We start from the raw sequence: 26,404 nt of genomic DNA, 5'->3' as shown, positions 1-26,404 counted from the left end.
AAGTAGCAGAGAGCATCGAGGGAATGGGAAAATAGATATGGGGGTATAGAAGAAGACTTAACAAGTGACTTTACTGCCCACCATGGCAGGTCAGAAGACCCCCACCCAGTCATACATTAAAGAAAAAACCCATGGTAACTTTATAAGGAGGGTCCCGATAGCTCAGTTGGTAGAGCACTCGCTTCATACGCAAAGGGAATGATATCGATCCCGGTGCAGTCAAATATTATTAAGATCCTTCAACTCAGCAGCATTGTGTAGCGGGGTCTGTTAAATCTGGTGGAAAGTATTTTGCAATAGTCTAGCATCCTACCCAAAGGGTAGCAAGCAATTGCTATAGTTCAGAAAAGCAAGTGGAGCAGGCACTTATGTTGGTAACAACAAGATATGAAGTGAGTAGAAAAGTGCCAGAAGACAATAGAGAATAAAATTTTATTTTTTCGCGGCGGTGGTGGGGTTTGAACTTGCGACCTTATTGGTACGACAACTCCGCCTGGCAGGTGAGAGCGTGGCTCTACCGTGTGAGCTATCCACGAACACAAAAATATTCGTTTCAAACTCAAAGTCATTTCTAGATCCCTCTCTCACCCACTTCTTGAGACCGCCGATTCGTTCACCACCATCGCGAAGTAATGTTGACCAGCAGTTAAGCTTAATAGCCAATATTCTCATCACAAACATATAACATAGAAACGATTGAGACATTGAGTATGCTCCGGTGTATGGGGTGAATTTTTAATTCAGAAAAGCGAGTGGAGCAGGCACTTATGTTGGTAACAACAAGATATGAAGTGAGTAGAAAAGTGCCAGAAGACAATAGAGAATAAAAATTTTTTTTTCTTTTTTTTTCGCGGCGGTGGTGGGGTTTGAACTTGCGACCTTATTGGTACGACAACTCCGCCTGGCAGGTGAGAGCGTGGCTCTACCGTGTGAGCTATCCACGAACACAAAAATATTCGTTTCATACTCAAAGTCATTTCTAGATCCCTCTCTCACCCACTTCTTGAGACCGCCGATTCGTTCACCACCATCGCGAAGTGATGTTGACCAGCAGTTAAGCTTAATAGCCAATATTCTCATCACAAACATATAACATAGAAACGATTGAGACATTGAGTATGCTCCGGTGTATGGGGTGAATTTTTAATTCAGAAAAGCGAGTGGAGCAGGCACTTATGTTGGTAACAACAAGATATGAAGTGAGTAGAAAAGTGCCAGAAGACAATAGAGAATAAAAATTTTTTTTTTCGCGGCGGTGTTTTGAGTTTGAAACGAATATTTTTGTGTTCGTGGATAGCTCACACGGTAGAGCCACGCTCTCACCTGCCAGGCGGAGTTGTCGTACCAATAAGGTCGCAAGTTCAAACCCCACCACCGCCGCGAAAAAAAATAATTTTTTATTCTCTATTGTCTTCTGGCACTTTTCTACTCACTTCATATCTTGTTGTTACCAACATAAGTGCCTGCTCCACTCGCTTTTCTGAATTAAAAATTCACCCCATACACCGGAGCATACTCAATGTCTCAATCGTTTCTATGTTATATGTTTGTGATGAGAATATTGGCTATTAAGCTTAACTGCTGGTCAACATTACTTCGCGATGGTGGTGAACGAATCGGCGGTCTCAAGAAGTGGGTGAGAGAGGGATCTAGAAATGGCTTTGAGTTTGAAACGAATATTTTTGTGTTCGTGGATAGCTCACACGGTAGAGCCACGCTCTCACCTGCCAGGCGGAGTTGTCGTACCAATAAGGTCGCAAGTTCAAACCCCACCACCGCCGCGAAAAAAAAATAAATTTTATTCTCTATTGTCTTCTGGCACTTTTCTACTCACTTCATATCTTGTTGTTACCAATTGCTATAGTCTTTCATGCTATAGAAATAGGGATAAACTCTGGCTTTATAGGTCCAGTGGCTCTTGTTAAATTTATAAGACCAAAATATATTGCTTCCTTATTAACTGGTAAGGTAGCTCATTATCTATATATATATAATATATATATATATATATATATATATATATATATATATAATATATTATATATATATTTCCTTTTTGAAAGTTTGCACCAAAGATGTAAAATAAGGATTGGTCTCAATGCAAAAAGATAATATAATAAAAATAATGATTCACTAAAGCATAAAACACACAGAATGTGCTTCACAGTGCCATGGTTTGATCGATTCTCTAACTATTTATGCTTTGCTTTTTAAAAAGTCGTTTTAGGGCTCTTGCAACACATTTAATTTAGGTCATATCTCACCGTACTCAGATGTAAAATGAGTACCTGGCCGTCAACAGCGTTGTCTTTGTCCGAAAATTTGTAATATCGCCTAACAGGCGGCATGTCCCGTCCTACATGTCAAATGTTGCTTTTGACCAGGGACCCCTTGAAAAGCGCTTTGAGCACTTTTAGTGGATATTGCGCTATATAAAGCTATTTTTAAAATAATATCCTTCCATACCAGTAGCTTACTTACAGTTTCCATCCTAGGTTTTAGCTTTATCACCACAGTCAGGAGTACAAGTTGAAGGAAGAATCATAGGCGGGCAACAAGGATATAATAAATTTTAAATTCTAATTAAAAACTTTGGTTGCCACTGTCGGCTTGCGTAAAAAAAAAAACCACACACACACACACACACACACACACACACAAAATAGAGCATTTATATAGTGCAATATCCACTAAATGTGCTCAAAGCGCTTTACAAGGGGTCACTAGCCCACAGCAACACTTGGCATGTAGGACGAGACATGACGCCTGTAAAGAGCTATTACATTTTGTTTTCAGAGACAACGCTGTTATCGACCAGGTACTCATTTTACACCCGAGTACCGTGAGATTAAGCGAGTCTATTCCAATGACTCAATTATGCACCAAAGACGAGTGTCATACCACTAGAACACGTAGTCACACAACCTACTTTTTGTGAAATATATTTTGGATTTCTCCTCATCTCCTGTTATAAGCTTTGACTTGCATTCACATGAGGCCCCAAGCAATTCATGATCCAACTGGACAGTGATTGTAAGGGAAAATTCTCTTGTACGTTTTGTTGAAACAAGCCCTACACAGTCTAATATAAGTTCGGACACCCGGTGAACTCTTCCAGTAAGCAAACATTTGATTTCCACGTCCTCCGGCTCTTCCGGCAACATTACGCCACTGTCTTTCGCCATTGGTGTATTGTTGACACTTAAAACAGGGAGGGATGGGCAATCATCTGAAATGGATGAATTTCTAAAATTAACCTCTCCTTACCAAATATAGGAAAATCGCCACATTCGTTACGATACAATCAACAATTTTCTTATTCAAATTTCTCTTGTACACCATAAACTTTTTAAAAAATGAACAATGTGTTGTAGAGCTTGTTTTGCTAAATAAACTATGTATCGTAAGAACTTACTGCTATTATGTTTGAGTGATAAAAAATATTTTTTTTTTGTGTTAGTTGGGTGTGAAGTTTTGGGGAAAAATACTGAAAATGTCTGCTAAGGAGAGAGTTAATTGTATAAAAACTCATTGCTGGCTTAATTCATGTAGCTGTTTCAGCACAATGTTTGTTTTTTTTGGGGGGGGGGGGGGGGGGATTTTTAAAAAAAAGATTTTTTGCTGTTGATATTTTAATAGCGATTGAGACACTCCATTTGTCGTCGCCATTATTGAGTCATTTGATACATGCTGTTGCTTTCTAATTTGGTAGAGAGTCTTCTTAGACATTTGGACTGAACCCCCCCCCCCCTATAAATTAAAAAAAAAAAAAAAAAACAACAACAAAACGTGAGATTTTATATAAATGTGCTCAAAGCGCCTTACAAAGAGTCACTGGCCAAGAGCAACACGAAAATTGTAGGATGAGACATGGCGCCTGTTAGGCAATATTACAATTTTTTCCGACATAGGCAATGCTGTTAATGGCACTATTACATTTGTTCCAGAGACAACCTTATTATCAGCCAGGTACTCATTTTACACCTGAGTACGGTGAGAGAATGTGAGGAAAGAGCATTTTAAAAGAACGCAACTCTGCGCCGGGGCTCGAACCCAGGACCTTCCAATCCGAAGGCGAGTGTCATACCACCAGACCACATATCCGCTCATGAAAGTATCAAGTTTCTCCTCTTCTCCTTTAGTAAGTGTTTAGGTCTTACAACCATAATAGCACGACTGAAAGAACTACAAGGAATGAAGTGAGTAGGACAGTGCCAGAAGACAATAGAGACTAAAAATTTTGCGGAGGCGATGGGGTCTCGATGTTGCCTGGCAGACAGCTCATTCGATAGAGTCACGCTCTCCCCGGCCAGGCGGAGTTGTCGTATCAGTAAGGTCGAGGGTTCGAGACTCCATCGCCGCCGCGAAATTTTCATTCTCTAATGTCTTCTGGCATTTTTCCTACTCACTATATTTCTTGTTATTATCAACTTAAGTGCCTGCTCCATTCACTTTTCTGAATGAAAGAACTAAACTTTTGAAAAGGAACACATTTGTCTCCCAGCTAAATATCAACCGTCCTTGAGATGAGGTGCTGTTTTTTTTTTTTTTGTTTTTTGTTTGTTTTCGCTTTGTATGATCTGAATCTATTGCCAAAGGTTCAACACCAACAACAACAACAACAACAATAACAACAACAATAACAACACCAACAACAACAACAACACCAACAAATCAACAGTGCCATATGCATTGAGCAACACAGTATTTGCATTTCTTTGTTTCTTTACACAATCAAGCATTCTATATTGATGCTGGTGGTATATTATAAATCTGATATTATTATCTGCTTTAAAAAAACGCAGTGGCTATTTTTACAGTCCCATAAAGACGGTACTCAGATCTATTTTGACAGTCCCGTAAAGACGGTACTCGGATCTATTTTTACAGTTCCATAAAGACGGTACTCAGATCTATTTTGACAGTCCCGTAAAGACGGTACTCAGATCTATTTTTACAGTCCCGTAAAGACGGTACTCAGATCTATTTTTACAGTCCCGTAACGACGGTACTCAGATCAATTTTGACAGTCCCATAAAGACGGTACTCAGATCTATTTTTACAGTTCCATAAAGACGGTACTCAGATCTATTTTTACAGTTCCATAAAGACGGTACTCAGATCTATTTTGACAGTCCCGTAAAGACGGTACTCAGATCTATTTTGACAGTCCCGTAAAGACGGTACTCAGATCTATTTTTACAGTTCCATAAAGACGGTACTCAGATCTATTTTGACAGTCCCGTAAAGACGGTACTCAGATCTATTTTTACAGTTCCATAAAGACAGTACTCAGATCTATTTTTACAGTCCCATAAAGACTGTACTCAGATCTATTTTTACAGTTCCATATGATTCTACACTGGATTGTGGCGGATGCTGATCCAATTGAGGTCCAGATGGGACCTCTCCAAAATTCCATCCTCAGAAAAGGCCCTATCAATGCAGGTCTTAGATCAGGAAGTTGACATTTCTGAGGCAAGGCGGTGCTTCAATGAGGAGGCCTGGGCCAAGGTGCTTGATTTACATAAGAGAAAAAAAAATAAATCACAGGAATGGATTTGCAAGAACTGTAAAAATAGATCTGAGTAGCGTCTTTACCGGGCTGTAAAAATAACTCTCTCTCTCTCTCTCTCTCTCTCTCTCTCTCTCTCTCTCTCTCTCTCTCTCTGTGTGTGTGTGGCATATCACTTGGACGTAGCCTCCCACACAGTCCTTCGGATGAAGTCTCTGTCTTGTGCCCATCTGCCACATTCCGTCACGCCGTTGTTGAGCCATTCCTGTATATCCTGTTGCCATCTTCTTTGTGGTCTTCCTCTGCCTCTTTTGCCCTCCGCTATGCCCTCCAGTACATCTCTCTCTAGTGTGTCGTGTCTTTTCAGGTGCTCAAAGTAATTGAGTTTCAGCTTTTTTAATCTTACTCATTAGCAGGGACTTTTTTTAGTCCTAGTGTTTTCATGATGTTTGCATTGCTTTCTTTGTTTGTCCACGGATAAAAATAACTACTGCGTAAAAAAAAGGCAGATAACCTAAATTTTCAAATTGGCCAGGATTATAGCTTACCTTTCAAAGTTATTGCTGCTGTCTCATTAGTCCAAGGGGACCATGCTTTGCATTCACATTTTTTCCCCAAAAGATCATCGACTGTGTGAGTCCTTTGGAGGAGGAACAGATCGTCTGTTTTCTTGATTTTTGTGGTCCTCCCTCCACACGTGAATTCGAGTTCCTTCACCGAGCCCTTGAAGCCTTTAAAAAAACACTTTAATTCATACGCATCATCACATGATATTGTTACATTACCAGTTTCCATTCTCGGTCCTTGATTGACAGTTATGACAGGCCTGGAAGCACAAGGTCCTGAAATTTATCATTTGAAAAAGTGTGTATAAAACAATGCCAGACAAGGCAAAAAGTGCGGCTATGTGGTCTTGTGGTATTATTATTATTATTATTATTATTATTATTATTATTATTATTATTATTATTATTATTATTATTATTATTATTATTATTATTATTATTATTATTATTATTATTATTATTATTATTATTATTATCATTGTTGTTGTTGTTGTTGTTGTTGTTATTATTATTATTATTATTATTATTATTATTAATGTCATTATTATTAAAAATAATAATAATAATAATAATAATAATAATAATAATAATAATAATAATATTATTATTATTATTATTATTATTATTATTATTATTATTATTATTATTATTATTATTATTATTATTATTATTATTATATATATACTTTATTCATCCAAAAAAAAAATAATGGAAATTCGTTTACAGACGTTGGCATGCATAAAAATGTATAAACACAAAGTTGAGAATCTATGGCGACAATGTAAACACACAAACACACACACACACATAAATATATATATATATATATATATATATATATATATATATATATATATATATATATGTATGCAAATGCACAAAAATGTAAAAATATACAACCAAAACCAATAGCAAAACTTTATTTATTAATTTGATAAATTGAGATAGGCCATACCTCTGGCCTTTAGTCCGAACTTGTGTGTGTATATTTAAAAGATAGTATTTAATTTAAATCACAGTTGCGAGTTAAAAATTCCAATTTTTAAAAAGAGAAATAAAGACCAAAAAATAGCATCACAAGAAATCCGCCTCAAGTCTAATTTTTTTTTGGAGGGTGGCATTTTCTTGTATTTCTCTTTCTGGCATACAAGTGCCTGCTCCCTAATTTGTCACTTTTAATAATAGTGATAATAATGATGATTAATGATAATAATAATAATAATAATAATAATAATAATAATAATAATAATAATAATAATAATAATAATAATAATATAACAACAACAATTATATTTTATTCATCCCACAAAAGGAAATTTGTGTACAAATGTGTGTGTGTGTGTGTGTGTGTGTTAAAAGTATAGATATAAATAAATCTTGTGGATGAATCCTTCAAACTGACGACATAAAACACTATAAATGTACACAGATAGTAGTATAATTATGATTAACCAGTGCTGATGGTGACAAGTGAAAAATCAGGACAATGATTTTGAACGATAGCATTTAAGCCTCATTTTACTGCATTACGCCCCCCCCCCCCCCACCTTTAGAATACTTGATAATATCATTGGTATTCTCGTTGATTTCTGGAGAGTGGGAAACTGCACCTATATTATGTTCGACCACACATAAAACCTCTCACTGCCAGTACATTTAATAGGGGGAAATGTAATTCTATAACGGAGGAAATTTCTCCTCTGACTCCAAAATCGAGCATTTCTGTGGATCCGATGAATACCATCAACACTGATAAATAAATAAATAGATAAATAACTAAATAAATAAATTGTAAAAGTAAAGACCTGTGTAGTATTTATGTAAAATTAAAATAAAGATAAAGCATTAAAACTACTTATATACAGTACGAGATAGCTTATATAAATTTGTAGATAAGAATAATATGATCGTACACTTGGATTATAACAAGAAATGAAGTGAGTAGGAAAGTGCCAGAAGACAATAGAGAATAAAAATTTCGCGGCGGCGATGGGGGCTCGAACCCTCGACCTTACTGGCATGACAACTCCGCCTAGTCGGGGAGGGCGTGGCTCTACTGTCTGAGGGACAGTAAGGTCGCGGATTCGAGCCCCCATCGCCACAGCGAAATATTTATTATCTATTCTCTTCAGGCACTTTCCTACTCACTTCATGTCTTGTTATTTTCAACATAAGTACCCGCCTCACTCATTTTACCAAAAGGAGTTTGTGTCCTCTGCTTCCATTGGCAGAATTTTGAGTGTTAAACTGATAAAACAAAATTAAGAGATTTATAAAATGGGTGCTCCACTTGCTGTATGAAGAGGAAAAGGGCCAAACAGTGGAATCTACTTAAACTTTTTCTTAAGCTGTTTAAACCATACGGGCCAACACTTTTTTGGACAGAAAATCCCCAATAGATAGTTCGAAGATGACGTCACTCAGGTCTTTGTTATTGTTTTTTTCCATCCGCGTTTATGAGTAATGCTCACTGAACTGTATTAACCCGACTATAAACGTTCATGGATACACACAGTTTTATGTGTTGGTCCGCTATACTTCCGGATGGCAATGTTATGAGCTTCTTAGCCAAGCGCATACTATCTATACACATAGTATTGTGTGTTGGTCCGTTATACTTCCGGATAGCAATGTTGTGAGCTTCTTAGCCAGGCGCTTACTATCTATAGATGAGAATGGGGTCCATCAATGGGACAATAAAGAGAAAAGCCAGTATACTTTTGGGCGGACTCAGATGAAAATTGTCAAACAAAAGTTCATCGCATACAGTGTATGTGGAAAGATATGCATATTATTATCATTATTATATTGTTGCTCTCATTGTTATTATCATCAGTATTGTTAATATCATTATCGGTACTTTTTTCAGACCAAGGTTAACGGCACGATTATATCCTGACCTGATCTCATAGACCAGCTGATTTTCTCCTTTTCCCTAAATTGAAGATGTTTCCATGGAAATTATTGATCTAGTAACAAATTAGCTTGAAAAGAGCTGAAGAAAAGCTTGGACAACAGCGGTCCCTTTGTTGAGTTGCTATTAAATTTGAGTCTAAAAATTCAAGTGTGATATGTACTGATCTTTCTTTACAGAGATTGCCAAAAGAAACTTATTTACCCAGGATACACTTTAGCTCTGTGCAGGATTAATTTTTGATACACTGACCAATGCCCCTACCCCGCGAACCCACCCACCCACCCACCCACCCACCCACCCACCCACACACACACACACACACACACACACACACACACACTTTAAGATTAAGTAAGTACTTGAACTGAAAGATTACAGGACTGAATGAGGTCAAACTAAGGAGTAAAAAGAAAAAGGATAGGTATAATTATAGTTTTACTGTTATTGAACCGTAGATTGGTAAGACTATTTTAGTGCTGCATAGGCATTAACTTAGAAAAAATTTACAAGACGTGGACATATGATGTAAAAGCCCTTCAATTTCATTGATTTTAAACAGAGGACCAATAAATGCACACAAGGAGAACTTTTCTCCAGTCAAAAAAAATCCAGTACATTACATTGTCATTTATTTCTTCCTTTTTTAGAGAAAGGAAGTGATTCCGTTGTCTATTTTTGAGAGCTTTTTTCTTTAACGCATATATACTTGTCTTATGTCTAGTAGGTATTTCAAATAGTTTGATGCAATCCTTTTTTTTTTTAGCTGATCAACTGCGAAAAGTTTCTCCTGTTTTAACGTTTCCAACTAGAATAGCGGTTAAAAATAATTTCATCCACGGAAATGATTTTCAGAAATGGCTTGATGAAGTGATATATTTTACTATCTTTAACTGCTAGTTGCACTGATGGCAAAAGGAATTTGGACCATTTTATTGACTACATTGAAAAGCCAACAAAAAGGTAAGCCCATCCGTTTATATAAATGATAGATTTTTATACTAGTTAAGATACGAATATGGCTAAGTCCTTTATATGTAATAGAACTTGAACTGTACTTTTGAATTTATTAGATGCCGTTTAGCCATTAAAACTTTACAGCAAGAGTTCACTTACTTTTTGCACTGCATACATAATATCTTTTCCTAGTAGGTACTTCTTCTTGCCATTTTCCTGCAACGGAACATGCCTTCATCACAAGACATCGTCTTCTTTTTGATGTGAAAGTGTTGTTATCCATGAAATTGGTATAGTCATTTTTTTCCTGTAAAAAAGAAGGTAAACCAATGTTCATTATTAAAATGGTTTTCAAAATTATAAATCTAGTCTTTCAAGATTTTTACTATTATATTTATTGAATAAATACAAAAAATGGTAGTATTTATTGATTTTTCTCACATCAGCAGTAATTGCAGGGTTTATTTTTATATCAGCACTAAACAATGTTTAAAATACAGAATAAATTGTGTAAAATAATCTTCAAGAATATAGAAATCCTAACTTTGATAACTGGTGAATAAACTTTCCAATGATTTGTCAGTTTTTCATTTTTGTCTGGCACTGTTTCATACACATTTTTTTTCAGATCTGAATTTATAAAGCAACCATATTTAAGAACTGTGATTCAATAAGGATCAGACAGTTTTGCATACCACATATTTTCAACACTAAAAGATAATTCTGTCAAAATACTCTTCGATGCAACTTTTTTATATTTTCAATTGCAATGGCAATAAAAAGAAAAGAATTGACAATCATTTTCTTCTTCTCTTCTTCCTCATGTAACTTCAATTTTGAAGATTCCCCAGACCTGAAGATTCCACAGACTACAGGAGTGCCTCTTTCCATTGGAAATGTGATACTACTCCATTGCCTCAAAGTTGAGGGTATGAACGAATAAAAGTGGGCCTCTTATTTTGTTGAATATCACCGAGAGATAATTTCAGTGCTCAGCTACTTTAGAATTGGTTTATTTTTGTTTGTCTTTAGATACAGTTTTCTAAGAATACTTTGGTATGGTGTTTTTGTTTTTGTTTTTGTTTCATTGAATATTTCCACATACCATATCTTTCTCTTTACTTGTCTTTTTCTTTTAAGTGTTGAATCGGTTTTCAACGTGTACCGTCAACTGGGGCTACTTAGGTCACCCGTGGTAACTTTGGCCACTTAATGTAAACAAGATTGCTTATTTTAAAAGATAAATTACATGTAGCTTTTATCTTTTAAATAATTAAACCCAATAGATCTAATAAGCACTCATGAATTTAACTTTTTTAAAAAGCAACCTTTTTTTTTTATTCTACTGTGGCCTAAGTAACCCGGTTGACGGTACCTTATTATCGTGATCACAAAGACCAGGTAAGATAATACTTTGAAAAATAGATCAAGGAGTGTTTTCTCTCGAGTTGTTCTTCAGAATTTGTTGTAGGCCACAGTCTGTTACGGCTTCTATGAACATTCTATTTAACTCTTTCGAAAACCTGAATTGAGTTGTCTGCACAGTTTGTGTCTGGCAGATTGAAATCACCTCCAATCCAGATTATCAATTTGTTGTATTCTTGTGAGATCTGCTTCATTCTATTACAAATTCCTTTCCTTGTTTCGATGGCTCTGTCAGGATTTTATCAAGAAGCTCCTATCATGAAGGGTGGTTTGCGTTTTATTGTTATTTTGCAAAACAAGGTGAGTGAGTCTATTTTACTTTCCTCGGTAAGTTTTAAATTTTCACTATTTATTTAATCTTATGGCAGTAATAATGCCCCATTCTCATCTTTTGTTTAATTTTCCTGTCGTGTCTGTCTAGTTAAAATGTGTCTGATATATCAAGCTTGTTATTGCTATTTTGTTCTTGAGCCAGATTTCTGTTCCCATAGTAATGTCGGAAATTGTTTCTTCTAAAGGATTCAACAGTTCTTTTTTTACTCCACATAATTTGAAAATTGATTACCAATCTTCGTAACATGTATTTTTCTGTTGACGATGTTAGCGGTTTGTTAAGTTGGTGATTTGTATGTTGTGTTATTCTTCTTCTTCGTCTTGTGGAAACCTCCAATATTGTCGAGGATCACTCCACAGTTTGTAGTGTTTTACATTTTAAACTTGCTAAAACTCTGCACATAATACTAAAACCACATAGATTAAAAAGTCACGTTGTGAACTCCAGCAATCGCGTGAAGGCATGTTGGCAACCGTTTTCAGCCACTTCAGCTGGGAGGCTATTCCATAGTCGGGCAGTGGAAGGGAAAAACGAATACATGTGGGCGTCTGTTTTTGATGTTGGGAACGGTTACTCTTGCTGTGTGTCCCCTCGTATTTCTTGTGCCGATATCTTTGATGTCGTTTGGAAGTTTAAGGCACGAATTTTTGTAGTAGATCTTGTGGAACAATTTAAGTTTATCTATCTTTATTTTGTTATAGTGTTCATTTAATTTGTCATTTATCGTCGTGATGGTTGCAAATTTATTCAGATTCCTTGCAAGTGCATCCCTAATTACTTTTCTTTTATTTTTTGCTTCTGCACCACCTATTCTGCTCCCTGTTCTCTTCTCGTGTCGTCTTTGTTTTGAAATTTGATGATTTCATTTTCGTTGTGTTCACTTGGCTGTAGATAATGACATGGCATGGTAGTCTAGAAATAGATACGTTACAAATCTTCTTCTTCTTCTTCTTCTTCTTCTTCTTCTTCTTCTTCTTCGTCTTGTGGAATCCTCCAATATTGTTGAGGATCACTCCACAGTTTGTAGGGTTTTACATTTTAAACTTGCTAAAACTCTGCACATGAAACTAATTAAAAACACATAGATTAAAAAGTCACGTTGTGAACTCTAGCAATCGCGTGAAGTCATGTTGGCAATATTGGGTCCTTCAGGTTGGAGCGACAAAATTTCACTTCAGTCATACATACACGATACTCGTGATGATCAAAACCATGAATGGATGTCTTAGTTAAGATTATATGATTTGAAGCTCCGACAGTCTAGTGACATGGAGATTAAAGTAAAACATAGACAATTGTCAATTGGAAATGATAGTCTGATGTCACAGTCTGCCCAGAAACGAGCAGCTTGATTCTAATCAAAGAAAATCGGTACTTTTTAGTCTATTCTTTATGCTGGCTAGGACTTTTTCACATGTCATGGGATCGGAATGTATATGTACTTGTTATTCGTTATGCTGGCTAGAGCTTTTCTTATGTCTTGTGATCAGTATTTGTAAAAGTCAAAACACGATAAGATTTATAATGTTTTTTTTTCCTCTGGATATGGTTATATGCTCGTCGGAGAAATATTTCATAAGGGCGTCCGCCATTGTTCCGATAGTAAAGAGCCAGTTACTAAGTTACCATGAGTCATTACGAGGGAAGTGACGTTACGACTGTTGAATCGTATTTAAAATGCTTGCATATAAAACGAAGTTGACGTCACTCAGAGCTTTGTTATTGGTTTTATGAGTAATTCTCACTAAACTGCATTAACCAGACTATAATATTACGTTCAAGGTTACACGGGTTTTGTGTGCTGGTTAGTTATATTTACGGATGACAATGTTGTGAGCTTCTATCCCAAGCGCATACTATCTATAGATAGAATGAAGTTGACGTCACTCAACTCTTTGTTATTGTTTTTTCCCATCAACGTTTATGAGTAATTCTCACTTAACTGTATTATCCAGACTATAAAAGTTCATGGTTACACAGAGTTTTGTGTGTTGGTCCGTTTTACTTCCGAATGGCAATTTGTGAGATTCCTAGCCAAGCGCATACTATCTATAAAATGATTTTGTTGAGGAGTGTTAACTTTGTAAAAATAATGATGCCCTCCTTCACATAGAATTGAATGTATCAAATGTGATCCACAAAAAAAAATTGAAATATCCACTAAACATGTTTAGGGGCGACATGATAGAACTAGGGGCGACATGATAGAACTTTACAAGATGGCAAGTGATAAATATGACCAAGACATGACAGAATTCATCAAATGGAGGAAAGACTTCACAATAAGAAAAGACACCAGGGGTAACAAAAAGAAACTGCTCACACAAAGACCAAGATTGGATGTGAGAAAACAACGAAAATATGGAACAGTTTACCAGATTCTGTTGTGAATGCAAAAACCCTAAATAGCTTCAAGAGCAGACCAGACAAATTTTGGTCTGACCAAAATGTTTTGTACAATTATAAATGCGCTTTATATTGTAAAACCGGAAGAAACTTAAATCACAAAGACGATGAAGAAATAGAGTCTGGCGAAGAGGACCTATAAGGACATGTGCTGGAAACAATCCATACGTATCCATAAGTAGGTATGATGAGAAAAGTGAGTGGAGCAGGCATAACAAGAAATGGAGTAGGAAAGTACCAGAAGACAACAGAGAATAAAAACTTCGCGGCGGCGATGGGGGCTCGAACCCGCGACCTTACTCATCGTGCGACAACTCCCGCCTGGTCGAGGAGATCGTGACTCTATCATATGAGCTATCCACGACTGGGTCACGACTGGGGTCGTGGATAGCTCATACGTTACAGCTACAATCTCCCTGGCCAGGCGGAGTTGTCGTACCAGTAAGGTCGCGGGTTCGAGCCCCCATCGCCGCCGCAAAGTTTTAATTCTCTGCTGACTTCTGGCACTTTCCTACTCACTTCATTTTTGTTATTACTAAACATGTTTTAAAATGGCAACCGTATCAGAGATCAGTTGAAATTAACATGTTACACACCGCTCTACCCACTCCAATCTACAATTGAAAAACAAATATTTGGATTAGCAGTCTTAGGGCTAACCCACAGAGGAGACTGACAACCGATGACCCGGCACTGCCGTCCTCTGCCATCTTCCGGATAAAGACGTCGGGCACGGACAAAATACTAAGAATATAGAGAAGAGTCGCTGGACCTACTCAAACCAAGCACTCGACGTCCTCTGCTGTTGTTGCTTTTTTTCGAGCGTGATATGGATATGGCTTTTTAATCTTAGTATTTTGTCCATGCCCGACGTCTTTATCCGGAAGATGGCAGAGGACGGCAGTGCCGGGTCGTCGGAATCAGTCTCCGTTGTGGGTTAGCCCCTATGGCCCATTTAGACGTATAGACTTTTCGTATACGGTCCGACAAATCTATATTAGACGTGGTTGATGATCCGTCAACTCGAAGACAGGAAAATATTAGACTATTTCTGATATCAGGAGCTTGGGCAGATATCCGTCGGACGAGAATGACCATTCTTCGTTTACACGTTCAGTTTTCATGAGTTTTGGTCCATTATCCACAATTTATGGAAATCCGGCGGACCGTGTACGAAAAATATCTACGTCTAAATGGACCATTCATAAGACACTATATTACATACCAGAGGTTTCCCATCTGCCCAATATGGTTTTCCTCCATCCAAGTTGTGTAATCCAATATAAAAAGTGTCACCACATTTAAATCTGCTACTGCTAATTTCTATGTAGGAGGAAGAAAAGAAAAAAAGTAGAAAAATATTGTTCATGAATAGAGAGGTATTCCCAAAATTTACACAAATCTCATATTTTCAAAATGGATTTGACTTAGTTTTTTCCCTCCCCGTTTCATTTTAAAAGTATATTTCAATACAATAAATGAGAGAGAGAGAGAGAGAGAGAGAGAGAGAGAGAGAGAGAGTGTGTGTGTGTGTGTGTGAGAGTGAGAGAGAGTGAGAGAGTGAGAGAGAGAGAGATAGAGAGAGAGAGAGAGAGAGAGAGAGAGAGAGAGAGAGAGAGAGAGATGTCCGTATGATGTCTGTCATCTATGCATATCTTATTGTTATCATGTAATTTTATAGCAAGTGTAACTAAATTACAAACGGTTATATTTCTGGACAATAAAGATCTATTATTATTATTATTATTATTATTATTATTATTATTATTATTATTATTATTATTATTATTATTATTATTATTATTATTATAATATGGAATCGTGGCCTGGTAGTTATTTAGGGTTAACAGGACGCTTTTAAATATATAGATGGAACGAAGATGACGTCACTCAGGTCTTTGTTATTGTTTTTTTTTTGCCATCCGCGTAATTCTCACTAAACTGTATTAACTAGACTATAAATGTTTAAGCTTACACACAGTTTTATGTGTTGGTCCTTTATACTTCCGGATGACAATGTTGTGAGCTTCTTAGCCAAGCGCATACTATCTATAATATAATATTAGTATTCATAGATGACAAGTCAGCGATGGTATTGACATGGAAATCGGAGTAAGAAAGATTCTTGAATGTGGATTGACTGATCTGATCATTTTGGAATGATAATGATTTTTTTCCCCCTAAGTTTACCCATTTTTGTCAACAATGTTTTAACTATCTTCAGAATTATCACCCAAAACTTTAGACCAACTCAAAACAAAAATAGATTTTCCTTATTCTAACACAAAAGCAAGAAGTACATTCTATACATAACGTTGTTTAGGAAAATTAGCTCTACAGCTATAGGGAATGAGATTAGCGGAAATAGTAGCGTCCGTTGATTGGACGTCACCTTACAGAGAGAACTCAAATGGTTTTGCGCATGCGTCTCTCTCGTCCTCGCTTTCGGTGAAGTGTCTCATTCCGCACAACCAACATGACGTTCTCTCTCTAATAACTTTTCCGCTCGTGACTTCCAATCAAGGGACGCTACTCTTCCGCTAATCTCATTCCCTATATAACGATTTTCCTATGGCTGATAGGAAAGAGTTAAACAAAGCTTCAGACCCACAATCTCAGTCTGGTAACACGTAAGAGTGAACATCCAGCTCTGATTGAGTGGCTAGGTCTGATAATTGTGCGACAATGTGGACACTGGCCTTTGGTCCAGAAAACCCAGGGTTTGAGTATAGTTGATTCTTGGTAAAGGCTCTTTTCTCACATTCTCTTACCATATCGAGGTGTAAAACGAGTACCTGGCTGTTAACAGCGTTGCCCCTGTCGGAATAAAATGTAATATCGCCTAAGAGGCTTCTTGTCTCGTTTTGCACGTTAAGTATTGCTATATATATATATATATATATATATATATATATATATATATATATATATATATATATATATGTATGTGTGTATATATGTATACATTGTCGCCATAGATTCTCAACTTTGTGTTTATACATTTTTATGCAAGTCACGTCTGTAAACGAATTTCCATTTATTTTTGGATGAATACAGTATATTATTATTATTATTATTATTATTATTATTATTATTATTTATTATTATTATTATTATTATTATTATTATTATTATTATTGTCATTATTGTTATTATTATTATTATTATTATTATTAATTATTATTATTATTATTATTATTATGATTATTATTATTAATATTATTATTATTATTATTATTATTATTATTATTATTATTATTATTATTATTATTATTATTATTATTATTGTCATTATTGTTATTATTATTATTATTATTATTATTATTATTATTATTATTATTATTATTATTATTATTATTATTATTATTATTATTATTATTATTATTATTATTAATCTGTCTTACCATCTTGCACTATTCTCTGAGTGTTTTCATCACGGATTGTCACAACCTCTCCCCCTAGCCTTTCACAACTGGTCATTGCAGACTCACAGTCTTTTTCTACCTTGAATGTCTTCAGGATTAGTGGGTGGTGTTTCATATTCCAAAAGAACAATGAGCATTCTGGTTGAAAGCCAGACAACGCATTTTACAAAGAAGATCATGCGATCCTATTCTAAACGAAAAATAATAAATTATGCCCTTCCGCCACGATATCATAGGATATATAGTCGCCTAGGCATTCCATAAAGAAATAAAGATAATTGGAAAAAAATAGAGCTTTATACAGCGCAATATCCACTAAATGTGCTCAAAGCGCTTTACAAGGGGTCCCTGGTCAGCAGCAACATTTAACATGTAGGACGGGATATGACGCCTGTTAGGCGATATTATAATTTTTCGGACAAAGACAGCGCTGTTAACGGCAATGTACTCATTTTACACCTGAGTACGGTGAGAGAATGTGAGTAAAGAGCCTTTTCCAAGGACTCGACTATGCGCCGGGCGCGAGGCTCGAACCCAGGACCTTCCGATCCGAAAGCGAGTGTCATACCACTAGACCACATAGCCGCACAAAGATCATGCGATCCTATTGTAAACGACAAAATAAAAAAAAAATATGCCCTTCCGCCACGACATCATAGGATATCGTCGCCTAGACATTCCAAGAAGGAATAAAGATAATAATTCATCAAACAAGATGTCTGACGTCAACAGGAATCACCCATGTTATCCAAAATTAGCAAATTTGGGGTTAATAATCTTGCCCAAGGAAAAAAACGAAAGTGCCTGAAGCGGGGGTCGGACCTGGGACCTTCCGGGTCACAGTGCAATGCCTCAACCGCTCGACCACGCCCCCCCCCCCCTTATTATCGATCCTATTCTAACAACAACAAAAAAAAAAAAAAACAAAACAACCAAACAAACAAAAGCATGACACCATTGAACGATAACATTCATCAGGTAGACAAATGAGATTTTTACGAAATCATTTGAGATTGGAGCACATCTTCAAATGACATAGTATAGGGAATGAGATTAGCGGAAGAGTAGCGTCCCTTGATTGGACGTCACCTTACAGAGAGAACGTCAAATGGTTTTCGCATGCGTCTTCTCTCGTCCTCGCTTTCGGTGAAGTGTCTCATGCCGCTTTCATCGGAAGCGAGAACGAGAGACGCAGGCGCACAACCAACATGACGTTCTCTCTCTCTAATCACTTTTCCGCCGGTGACGTCCAATCAAGGGACGCTACTCTTCCGCTAATCTCATACCCTAGTGGGTCAAATCGTGATCTATTCATACAATTAATGAATGTGCGTAGAGCCCTTCATTCAATGTCAAGCATCATGGTGTTGGCTGCCAAGCAGAAGAACCAACATGATAAAAGATAATTCTTATGTTAAGACAAATAAATAACAATCTTTATGAGCTCATTGATATACACACATATACAGACAAACATGAACATATACATAAAACGAGCTTTTATATTGGGCAATATCCACTAAAAGTGCTCAAAGCGCTTTACAAAGCTCCCTGACCAACAGCAACACGTAACATGTAGAACGAGACATGACGCATGTCGAGCGATATTGCAATTTTTTTCGACAGAGACAACGTTGTTGACGGCCAGATACTCATTTACACCCGAGTACTTGGGAGAATGTGAGTAAAGAGCCTTTTCCCAGGACTCAACTATGCGCCGAGCGAAACTCAAACCCAGGACCTTCTGATCCGAAAGCGAGTGTCATACCACTAGACAACATAGACGCACTACCTTAAATGCTGGCCAACTAACTTCGCGGCGTTGGTGTGTGTTGGGTTGGACCCGTGACCTCAAGAATTCGGGGAGAGAAAGCTCCAACGTTTGAAGTGATTATTTTTGGAGTCGTGGATAGCTCATACTGTAGTCACGATCTCCCCGGCCAGGTGGAGTTGACGTACCAGTAAGGTCGCAAGTTCGAGCCCCCATCGCCGCCGCCAAGTTTTTTTTTAATTCTCTGTTATCTTCTGGCACTTTCCTACTCACTTCATTTCTTGTTATAGCCGCACTGCATAATCTCACAAATTTCTGGTACTCGTCCTATATTCAGGTTCAAATAACATTCAACATTTTGCTAAGAAAACTGATGCCATATTTAAACATCAATGAATTCTATTGCTTTTTCTTTTTTTTTTTCTAAAATGCTTGCTTCAACCATTTGAAATTGGCACCTCCTCTATTTCTAAGATGGTGACATCTAATTAAGTGATAGGATTCGGTTGTTTAACCCTTTCCTTACCACCCATAGGAAAAACGTCACATTCGTTACGATCCAACCGACACTTCTCTCATTCTGATTCTCTTGTACATCACAACATCTAAAGAAATGCTTTGATTACAGCTATAAGTACTACACATTGTGTTGTAGACATCATTTTGCTGAACAACCTTATGTATAGAATGCACTTGTTACTGTTTTGTTTGATTAGGAAAAGTCTATTTTGTGTCGGGTGGGTGTGAATTTTCGGGACAAATTCTAAAAATAGCTGGTAAGGAGAGAGTTAAGCACTGCTCGGAAAAGGTCTACACCTCAATATTCAACTTCCTCAGGTAGGTTATTAGAGTTTAATTCTTTTACTTTACATTAGTATATCCATCTTTCTTCCCCCATTTGTTGATTGACTGTTTTATTACTTTGTATACTATTCTCATAATGTTTCTGTCTGCGGCTTTTTCTTTGGCGCTTTGTCAGTTTCTTTAAAGACCGTTCCCGTCTCTCTCTATCCTCATTTATTGCCTTTTCACAAGATTGTCCAACCTTTGTGTATTCCAATAAATCATGCATTGCTTCCCTTTTCCCCCTGTTCAATAAGTTTCCTTATTCATTAGATATCCATTTTTCTGATTTACAACGCCGTCTTCTTTCTACCACATTAACAGCAATATCATGACTTATAATTATTGGCCTTATAATTCTTTCATCAATTTAATGAGTTAATTCTCTTATGCTCTGTGAGCTCTCCTCGTTTGTGAGAATAATAAAAGGAGGCTACCAGTGATCACTTCAGTTTGTTGTGTTCTCTCCAAAAGAGAAGCAGTGTTTGTTCAGTCTTTCTACATTTATGTAAAATAAAATAACCACCATCGAACGGAAACATGGCCTCAACAATAATCTATGGAGTGACAAGGGTGACCTGTTTTGCTATACAATCATCGTATCAGTATGCATGAAAACATCTTTTGTGATTATACAAAATTGGCATCTTATTTGATCTTATAAGTACTATTGAGATTCTTCATGTCTTTCTGCATCTAACAGTTTTTTTGGGTTTTTAAAAATCCATTTCAAAGTAGAAATGTCCAGTCATGTATAGATATATAAATAAATAAGATATAAATATAAATAACAAAAAATATATATTGGACGCGGATTCAAGAATGATGGAAATGTAAGGAAAGAAATTAACTGTATTGAAATCAAAATATATGAACATTAAAACAAAATTGAAAATATATGGGACGACTGTCCATATTATGTTATATATAGCTATAAAACTTGGTGATATTTTATGTACATTACATAGTCAAAACCTCGATAAATATTGTATTCAAATAAGGTAAGAAATGAATAAATAATTAAACGATCTGGCATTAGATATATATTTGAAAGAAGAAGAAGAAATTTCAACTATTTCTAGAACACATGGGGAGCATAAAAAATGGAAGATTTCCACGAGCATTGGAAATCAGCATTAAAGGGGGGGGGGGGGGGGGGGGGGGGGCGACACTAAAAGGTCATTTTTTTTATTTGATGAAATATCCTAGACTTCTATGCACAGTCATAATGTATATGTTTGGGAAGGATGATTGCATATCATTTTTTTCGAAAAAAGTTGCCTGTTGCTATGGAAACGACGCCATATTGAAAAATAAACAACACATCTTTAAAAGTCAAAGGCGTTTTTGTTTATTAACCGATTGCCATAATATTTTGACCAGAGGCAGAAAAAAGAAAAATAAAGTGGCTCTAGAAGCCTGATTTTTTATTTTTTAATTAGAAACTTTAAACATTAAGTTCAAAGTTATTACTCGATTATTCCCCTTGAAAAAAGTTACATAATTTCAAAGTACTCCAAAACCTGCGTATTTGTATAACACTCATTTGTAGAAAGTTTGAAGAACATTGGTTGAAAACTGAGGGAGGAGATAGGTTTTTAGTAACGAAAATTGCAGTTTTGAGAAAAACGCTTTTAAAAGTCAAAGTAAACAAGTTTAGGGATAAACTCTCCTCTCGCTCTCTGATTGGATTGTGGCCACATGACATCGTTAAGAACAAAGTGATTGGTTGTTGAAGATAGAGGAGAGTTTTTATTTTTCATTGATATGTTTTTGTCTTTACCTAGTTATAAAGACTATTTGATATTCTTTCATGAAATCAGTCCACTGAAACTAAAAATGGGCACGATTTAACCATACCAGGGGTCACAAAATACGTTTCTTTGAGTAGAAAAAACTGAAGATGAAGTTCTCATGCATTTTTTTATGCCGACAAATGGTCACATGACAACATCCCACCAAAATCTAATTTTAGCAAACTGGGTCAAAATTCATCATTTTTAATGTCGCTTCCCCCCCCCCACCCCCCCCCCCCCCCACTTTAAAAAAAAAAATAAGTTCAGACCTGCTAACTTGGAATGAGACTGTCTTAACTCTCTCCTTACCGGTCATTTTCAGTATTTTCCCGAAATGGCAGGGGTACCGAGCAGAAAAATAGATTTTTAAAAACTCAAACAAGCTCTCTACAAAACAACTTTATGTTCTTATTAATTAAACAAAGATCATTCTTCAAAGTTTGTGATGAACAGAATAAATCTGGATAAGAAAAATGTATATTGTGTCGTAACAAATGTGACGATTTTGTTGTAGGTCTGTCCTGGAAAATAGCTTAAGGCAAATCTCACAATAGACAACTTAGTGCTTCATAACAACCCAACTTTTTACACGGGGCATCGTTTGGTGCAGCTTAAAAAGACAAAAATAAAGGATTGAAACTAAAGTTATCGGTAATATTGAGTAGCAGGACGGGTATTAGAAATCACAAATAAGGCAAAATTAAGTAACATTTTCCATGACAAAATTCTTATAAAAAGAAGGAAAATAAAGTAGTACAGGGTGTCCATAGAGTCTGGGTACATGGTAATAGTACAAATTCCTCTTTAAAAGTCCAATCTTGTTCAATGTGGGATGTAACTGAATAGTATATTTACTACACATGAAGTGAGGAAAAATATCTTTCAGCCAAACCTCTACAATATATAGCATAAATAAATAAAGTAAAAGTAGATTGTTAAGTACTACATGTAGCCAGACTTTGTAAACACCCTGTACAATATCTGAAAAATCTTACAATAAGCTGCCCCAAATCTTTTTAAAAAATGTTAAGTTGCACACTAAAGTAGCTCGGTTCGGGACTAACACCACAACAACCAGAGTGTAGCTAGAATCAAGCCGGTTTATTAAAATATGGACAGATGGATGATGATAAATGAGACAAAATACTTTTAAAAAAATTGATTCTGAAAAAGGAGGTGATGAAAAAAGAAAAGAAAAGAAAGCAGCATTTACGTCAGACTTCAGCTCAATACAGACACAATTTACCTTGGCCAATCGCAGGCGGAAATAGAAGGAATAGAACAATCAACATCATTGTTCTGTCTCGACTGTTATCTCCCAATACCAGGAAACTGTAAATAAAATAATTTTAAAGAAAATGTTGGATGCTATCACTATAATATAAGATAAAATACTAAGCTGCCTAAAATCTATGAGCCATAAAAGTATTGGTAGAGTATATACTATGTAGATGACATTTATATCTAAAAAGGTAGAGTTTTGAATACAGAGATGATTCAGTCTGTAACATAGCAGGCCACACACATAGCTGGGTCTGAAGATTTAAAATAAACACTGATTATTTATCCGTCATTCATAGATTGCATTTTTATTTTGTTGCTTGTGGTCGATCAACTGTTTTACCTGTAAAATGTTCCGCATTCCAAACCATTTACAGGCCATACTCAATGTAAAAAATACTATCCTCATTATTATTTTTATCTTCATCATCATCATCATCATCATCATCATCATCATCATCATCATCATCATCATCATCATCATCATCATCATCATCATCATCGTTGTCGACATTGCTTTTTTCACCCTGGTTCAGGGTATAGACTACAGACAAACGGTTTCCATCCCTCTCCCCTAACTCGCTCCATGTCTTATTACTTCATTGCAGATTTGATTTGTCCGTCTGTCATTGGGCGGCCTTCCGATAGCTCCTCGCGCTAAGGGAAATAACCCAAATAATCCTTGAACTAATCCTGAGGAAAAAAATACAACCTAGTACCTTTAACTAACCCTAAAAAAAAAAACAACAACAACACCCTATTACCTTTACTAAGACTTATAAATAACCCTAATAAAAAAAAATCCTCCGACCTCGAGCTAACCCTAATAGAAAAAAAACAACAACACAAGACTGCTTTGCACTACTTTTCAATACTTCACAAATCAAAATGGCGGCCGAGAGTCAAAACAATGGTCAAATTAGGAAATTTTAAACTTTCACAAATCTATCAAAATTTGTTCTAGAGTTTTTAAAACACTTCTGTATGATGACAAATTGAATAAATAAACACCCGACAAAAAGTCCAAGGTGAAAATGCAAATTGAAAGAAATGCTAGAACGAGGAGCTCTCGGAAGGCAACCACACTAGCTCTTTTACTTGAGACATAACTAACCCTGATAAAAAGAAAAAAAAAATCCTCCGAACTCGAGCTAACCCTGATAGAAAAAAAAAACGGGAGGCCTTCCGAAAGTTCCTACATCCCCAGTATTCTTTATTTTTTATAATGTTCTAGTAGGGGGTTTGGGAGAGAGGAGACTTTTTTTTTTAAGTTTCCCCCTACCCAAACCCCCTACTAGGGCATTATAAAAAATAATAATACTGGGGATGTAGGAGCTTTTGGAAGGCCTTCCAGAAAAACTTGGACTGATTTGCACTACCTTTCAATACAAAAAAAATGGGAACCAAAACAATGGTCATATAATTTAGATTATTATTAGGGCATTTTAAACTTTCACCAATCTAATCTATCAAGGTTTATTCTCTAGATATTTTAAAATTCTACTATCTATACATTGAAAAAAATGAAAAAATAAACACCTGACAAAAGATTCATCGTGAAAATACAAATTGAAAGAGATGCTAGAATGAGGAGCTTTCGGAAGGCCTCCCTGTGTTTATGTAACAATTTTGAGTTTCACGGAAGGGGTGGTAATCCTTCGACTTCAGTATTATTTATTATTATTAAATAATAATATTAATATCAGGATAACTAATTTACGAAATATTTTCTGAAAATTAAAAACTGATCGCAAACAAATGATAATACGCTACATTAAATATGACAATAACAATAACAGCTAAAAACATACTTTGATTAATATAGAACTCACTCTAAAATGAAGGAAACCGTTTTATAAATAGTGATAAGCTGGCGGAAAAGACAAGTATCTAAACAGAATTATTTTGAAGTGTGTTTATAGACTAATATGCACATGTCGATGACGTAATAACGCAATTAACTTTCCTTTTTTTTGTATGCGAGCTTAGTGACCGATTTCTCTGTCAAATTCAATTTGGCCATTAATTTATTTTTAAAAATATTTTCAGGCAGAGATTTCCATATTCGGATGGTGCTTGGAAAAAAACCGAGTTGAGATGTGCGTTAACTCACGACTGTGGGACCTGGTATGAGTGCTGTTTTCTTTTGTTTGGGATCAATCGATCAATTGAGATCGTTGTCAGTCCATTACGAGCCTAAAAGAGGGCTTTGGTTTTCTTACTTGTGTCCGCTTTTTTATTTTTATCTTTCAGCGGAGCTACTCCAATGCTTTCTTTGTATTTACTTTTAATGTACGATCAGAATTGTTTACTTCTTCCAGTGTCTTCGTCAATAATTTGATGTACTCTGTATAAGCTGTTCGACACGGGTTTCTTGCAGATCGTTTAGTACCTCGATATTTCGTAACGACATTCTAAGATGTTTATCTCTTTTGAACCATTTTTTCTTCTTCCTCAAGATGCGTTTAGTCTCTGTATTCATCCAATGTTCGTTATTTGAGGTAGTTGTTAGTTTTTCTGGGGAGTACATTTTTTCTTGTATTAAAAGAAGGTTGTTCTTTACACAATTTCAAAGGGAGTTAATGGACATATTTTTGTGATGTTTTTGAAGAAAAAAGCGACCAAAACTTTTCATATCATTTTTCATAGACCTTTTTCCACAAATATATTTTACGCTTTGTAGGTTTTCTTCTGTGAGGGTTACACAGGCATTCTACTTGATGGATATCATAGTCACTCAATCCTGGTATCATTTTCATGTTGTCTACAAGGTTAGGGCAGTTTGTGAAAAGAACCTCCAAAGCAGCATTTTGTCGGGTCTTAAGGCAAGTCATTTGCTGTAGATTAAGGTCCATACTTGTTCCATGAAAGGTTCATTAGTTTATTATTGTGAAGGTTTGTTGATGTTCCGTTCTCCCAGTCAATTTCAGGAAAATTAAAGTCGCCACCAATGTCAAGGTTTAAGTTTAAGTTCTTCATACGTAAGTGTGTTGTGTGTTTCACAGACACTGGTGTTTTAGTCCATGGTGCTTGAGGGTGGTCTGTAAATAGCACCTTTTACTAATGATTGGTTGCTTCATTTTCTCTATTAATTTTGCATAATATTGTCGTGAATAGATTTTTACATCTCATTCACGATGAGAAAGAAAATAAATAAATAATATGCCCGAG

General features: G+C 35.9%; 1 protein-coding gene across 1 annotated transcript in view; it reads right to left on the bottom strand.

Annotated features, from left to right (window-relative positions):
• Positions 1-26,088, bottom strand: part of LOC144979026 (uncharacterized) — a 91,800-nt gene extending 65,712 nt beyond the window's left edge. The window contains exons 1-8 of the mRNA XM_078925641.1: positions 25,908-26,088; positions 25,066-25,123; positions 23,199-23,284; positions 17,522-17,680; positions 15,343-15,440; positions 10,112-10,259; positions 6,064-6,357; positions 2,930-3,229 (exon numbers count right to left, since the gene is read on the bottom strand). Coding sequence (XP_078781767.1) covers positions 2,930-3,229; positions 6,064-6,357; positions 10,112-10,259; positions 15,343-15,440; positions 17,522-17,680; positions 23,199-23,284; positions 25,066-25,123; positions 25,908-26,088 — 1,324 coding nt within the window. The remainder of the gene's footprint in view (positions 1-2,929; positions 3,230-6,063; positions 6,358-10,111; positions 10,260-15,342; positions 15,441-17,521; positions 17,681-23,198; positions 23,285-25,065; positions 25,124-25,907) is intronic.
• Between the last annotated feature and the right edge of the window lie 316 nt (positions 26,089-26,404).

Source organism: Berghia stephanieae, chromosome 8 (assembly GCF_034508935.2).
Source record: "Berghia stephanieae isolate SIO BIC M18660-M18661 chromosome 8, UCSD_Bste_1.3, whole genome shotgun sequence".
Lineage (NCBI taxonomy): Eukaryota > Metazoa > Mollusca > Gastropoda > Nudibranchia > Aeolidiidae > Berghia > Berghia stephanieae.
This window is presented reverse-complemented; position numbering and strand designations above follow the sequence as displayed.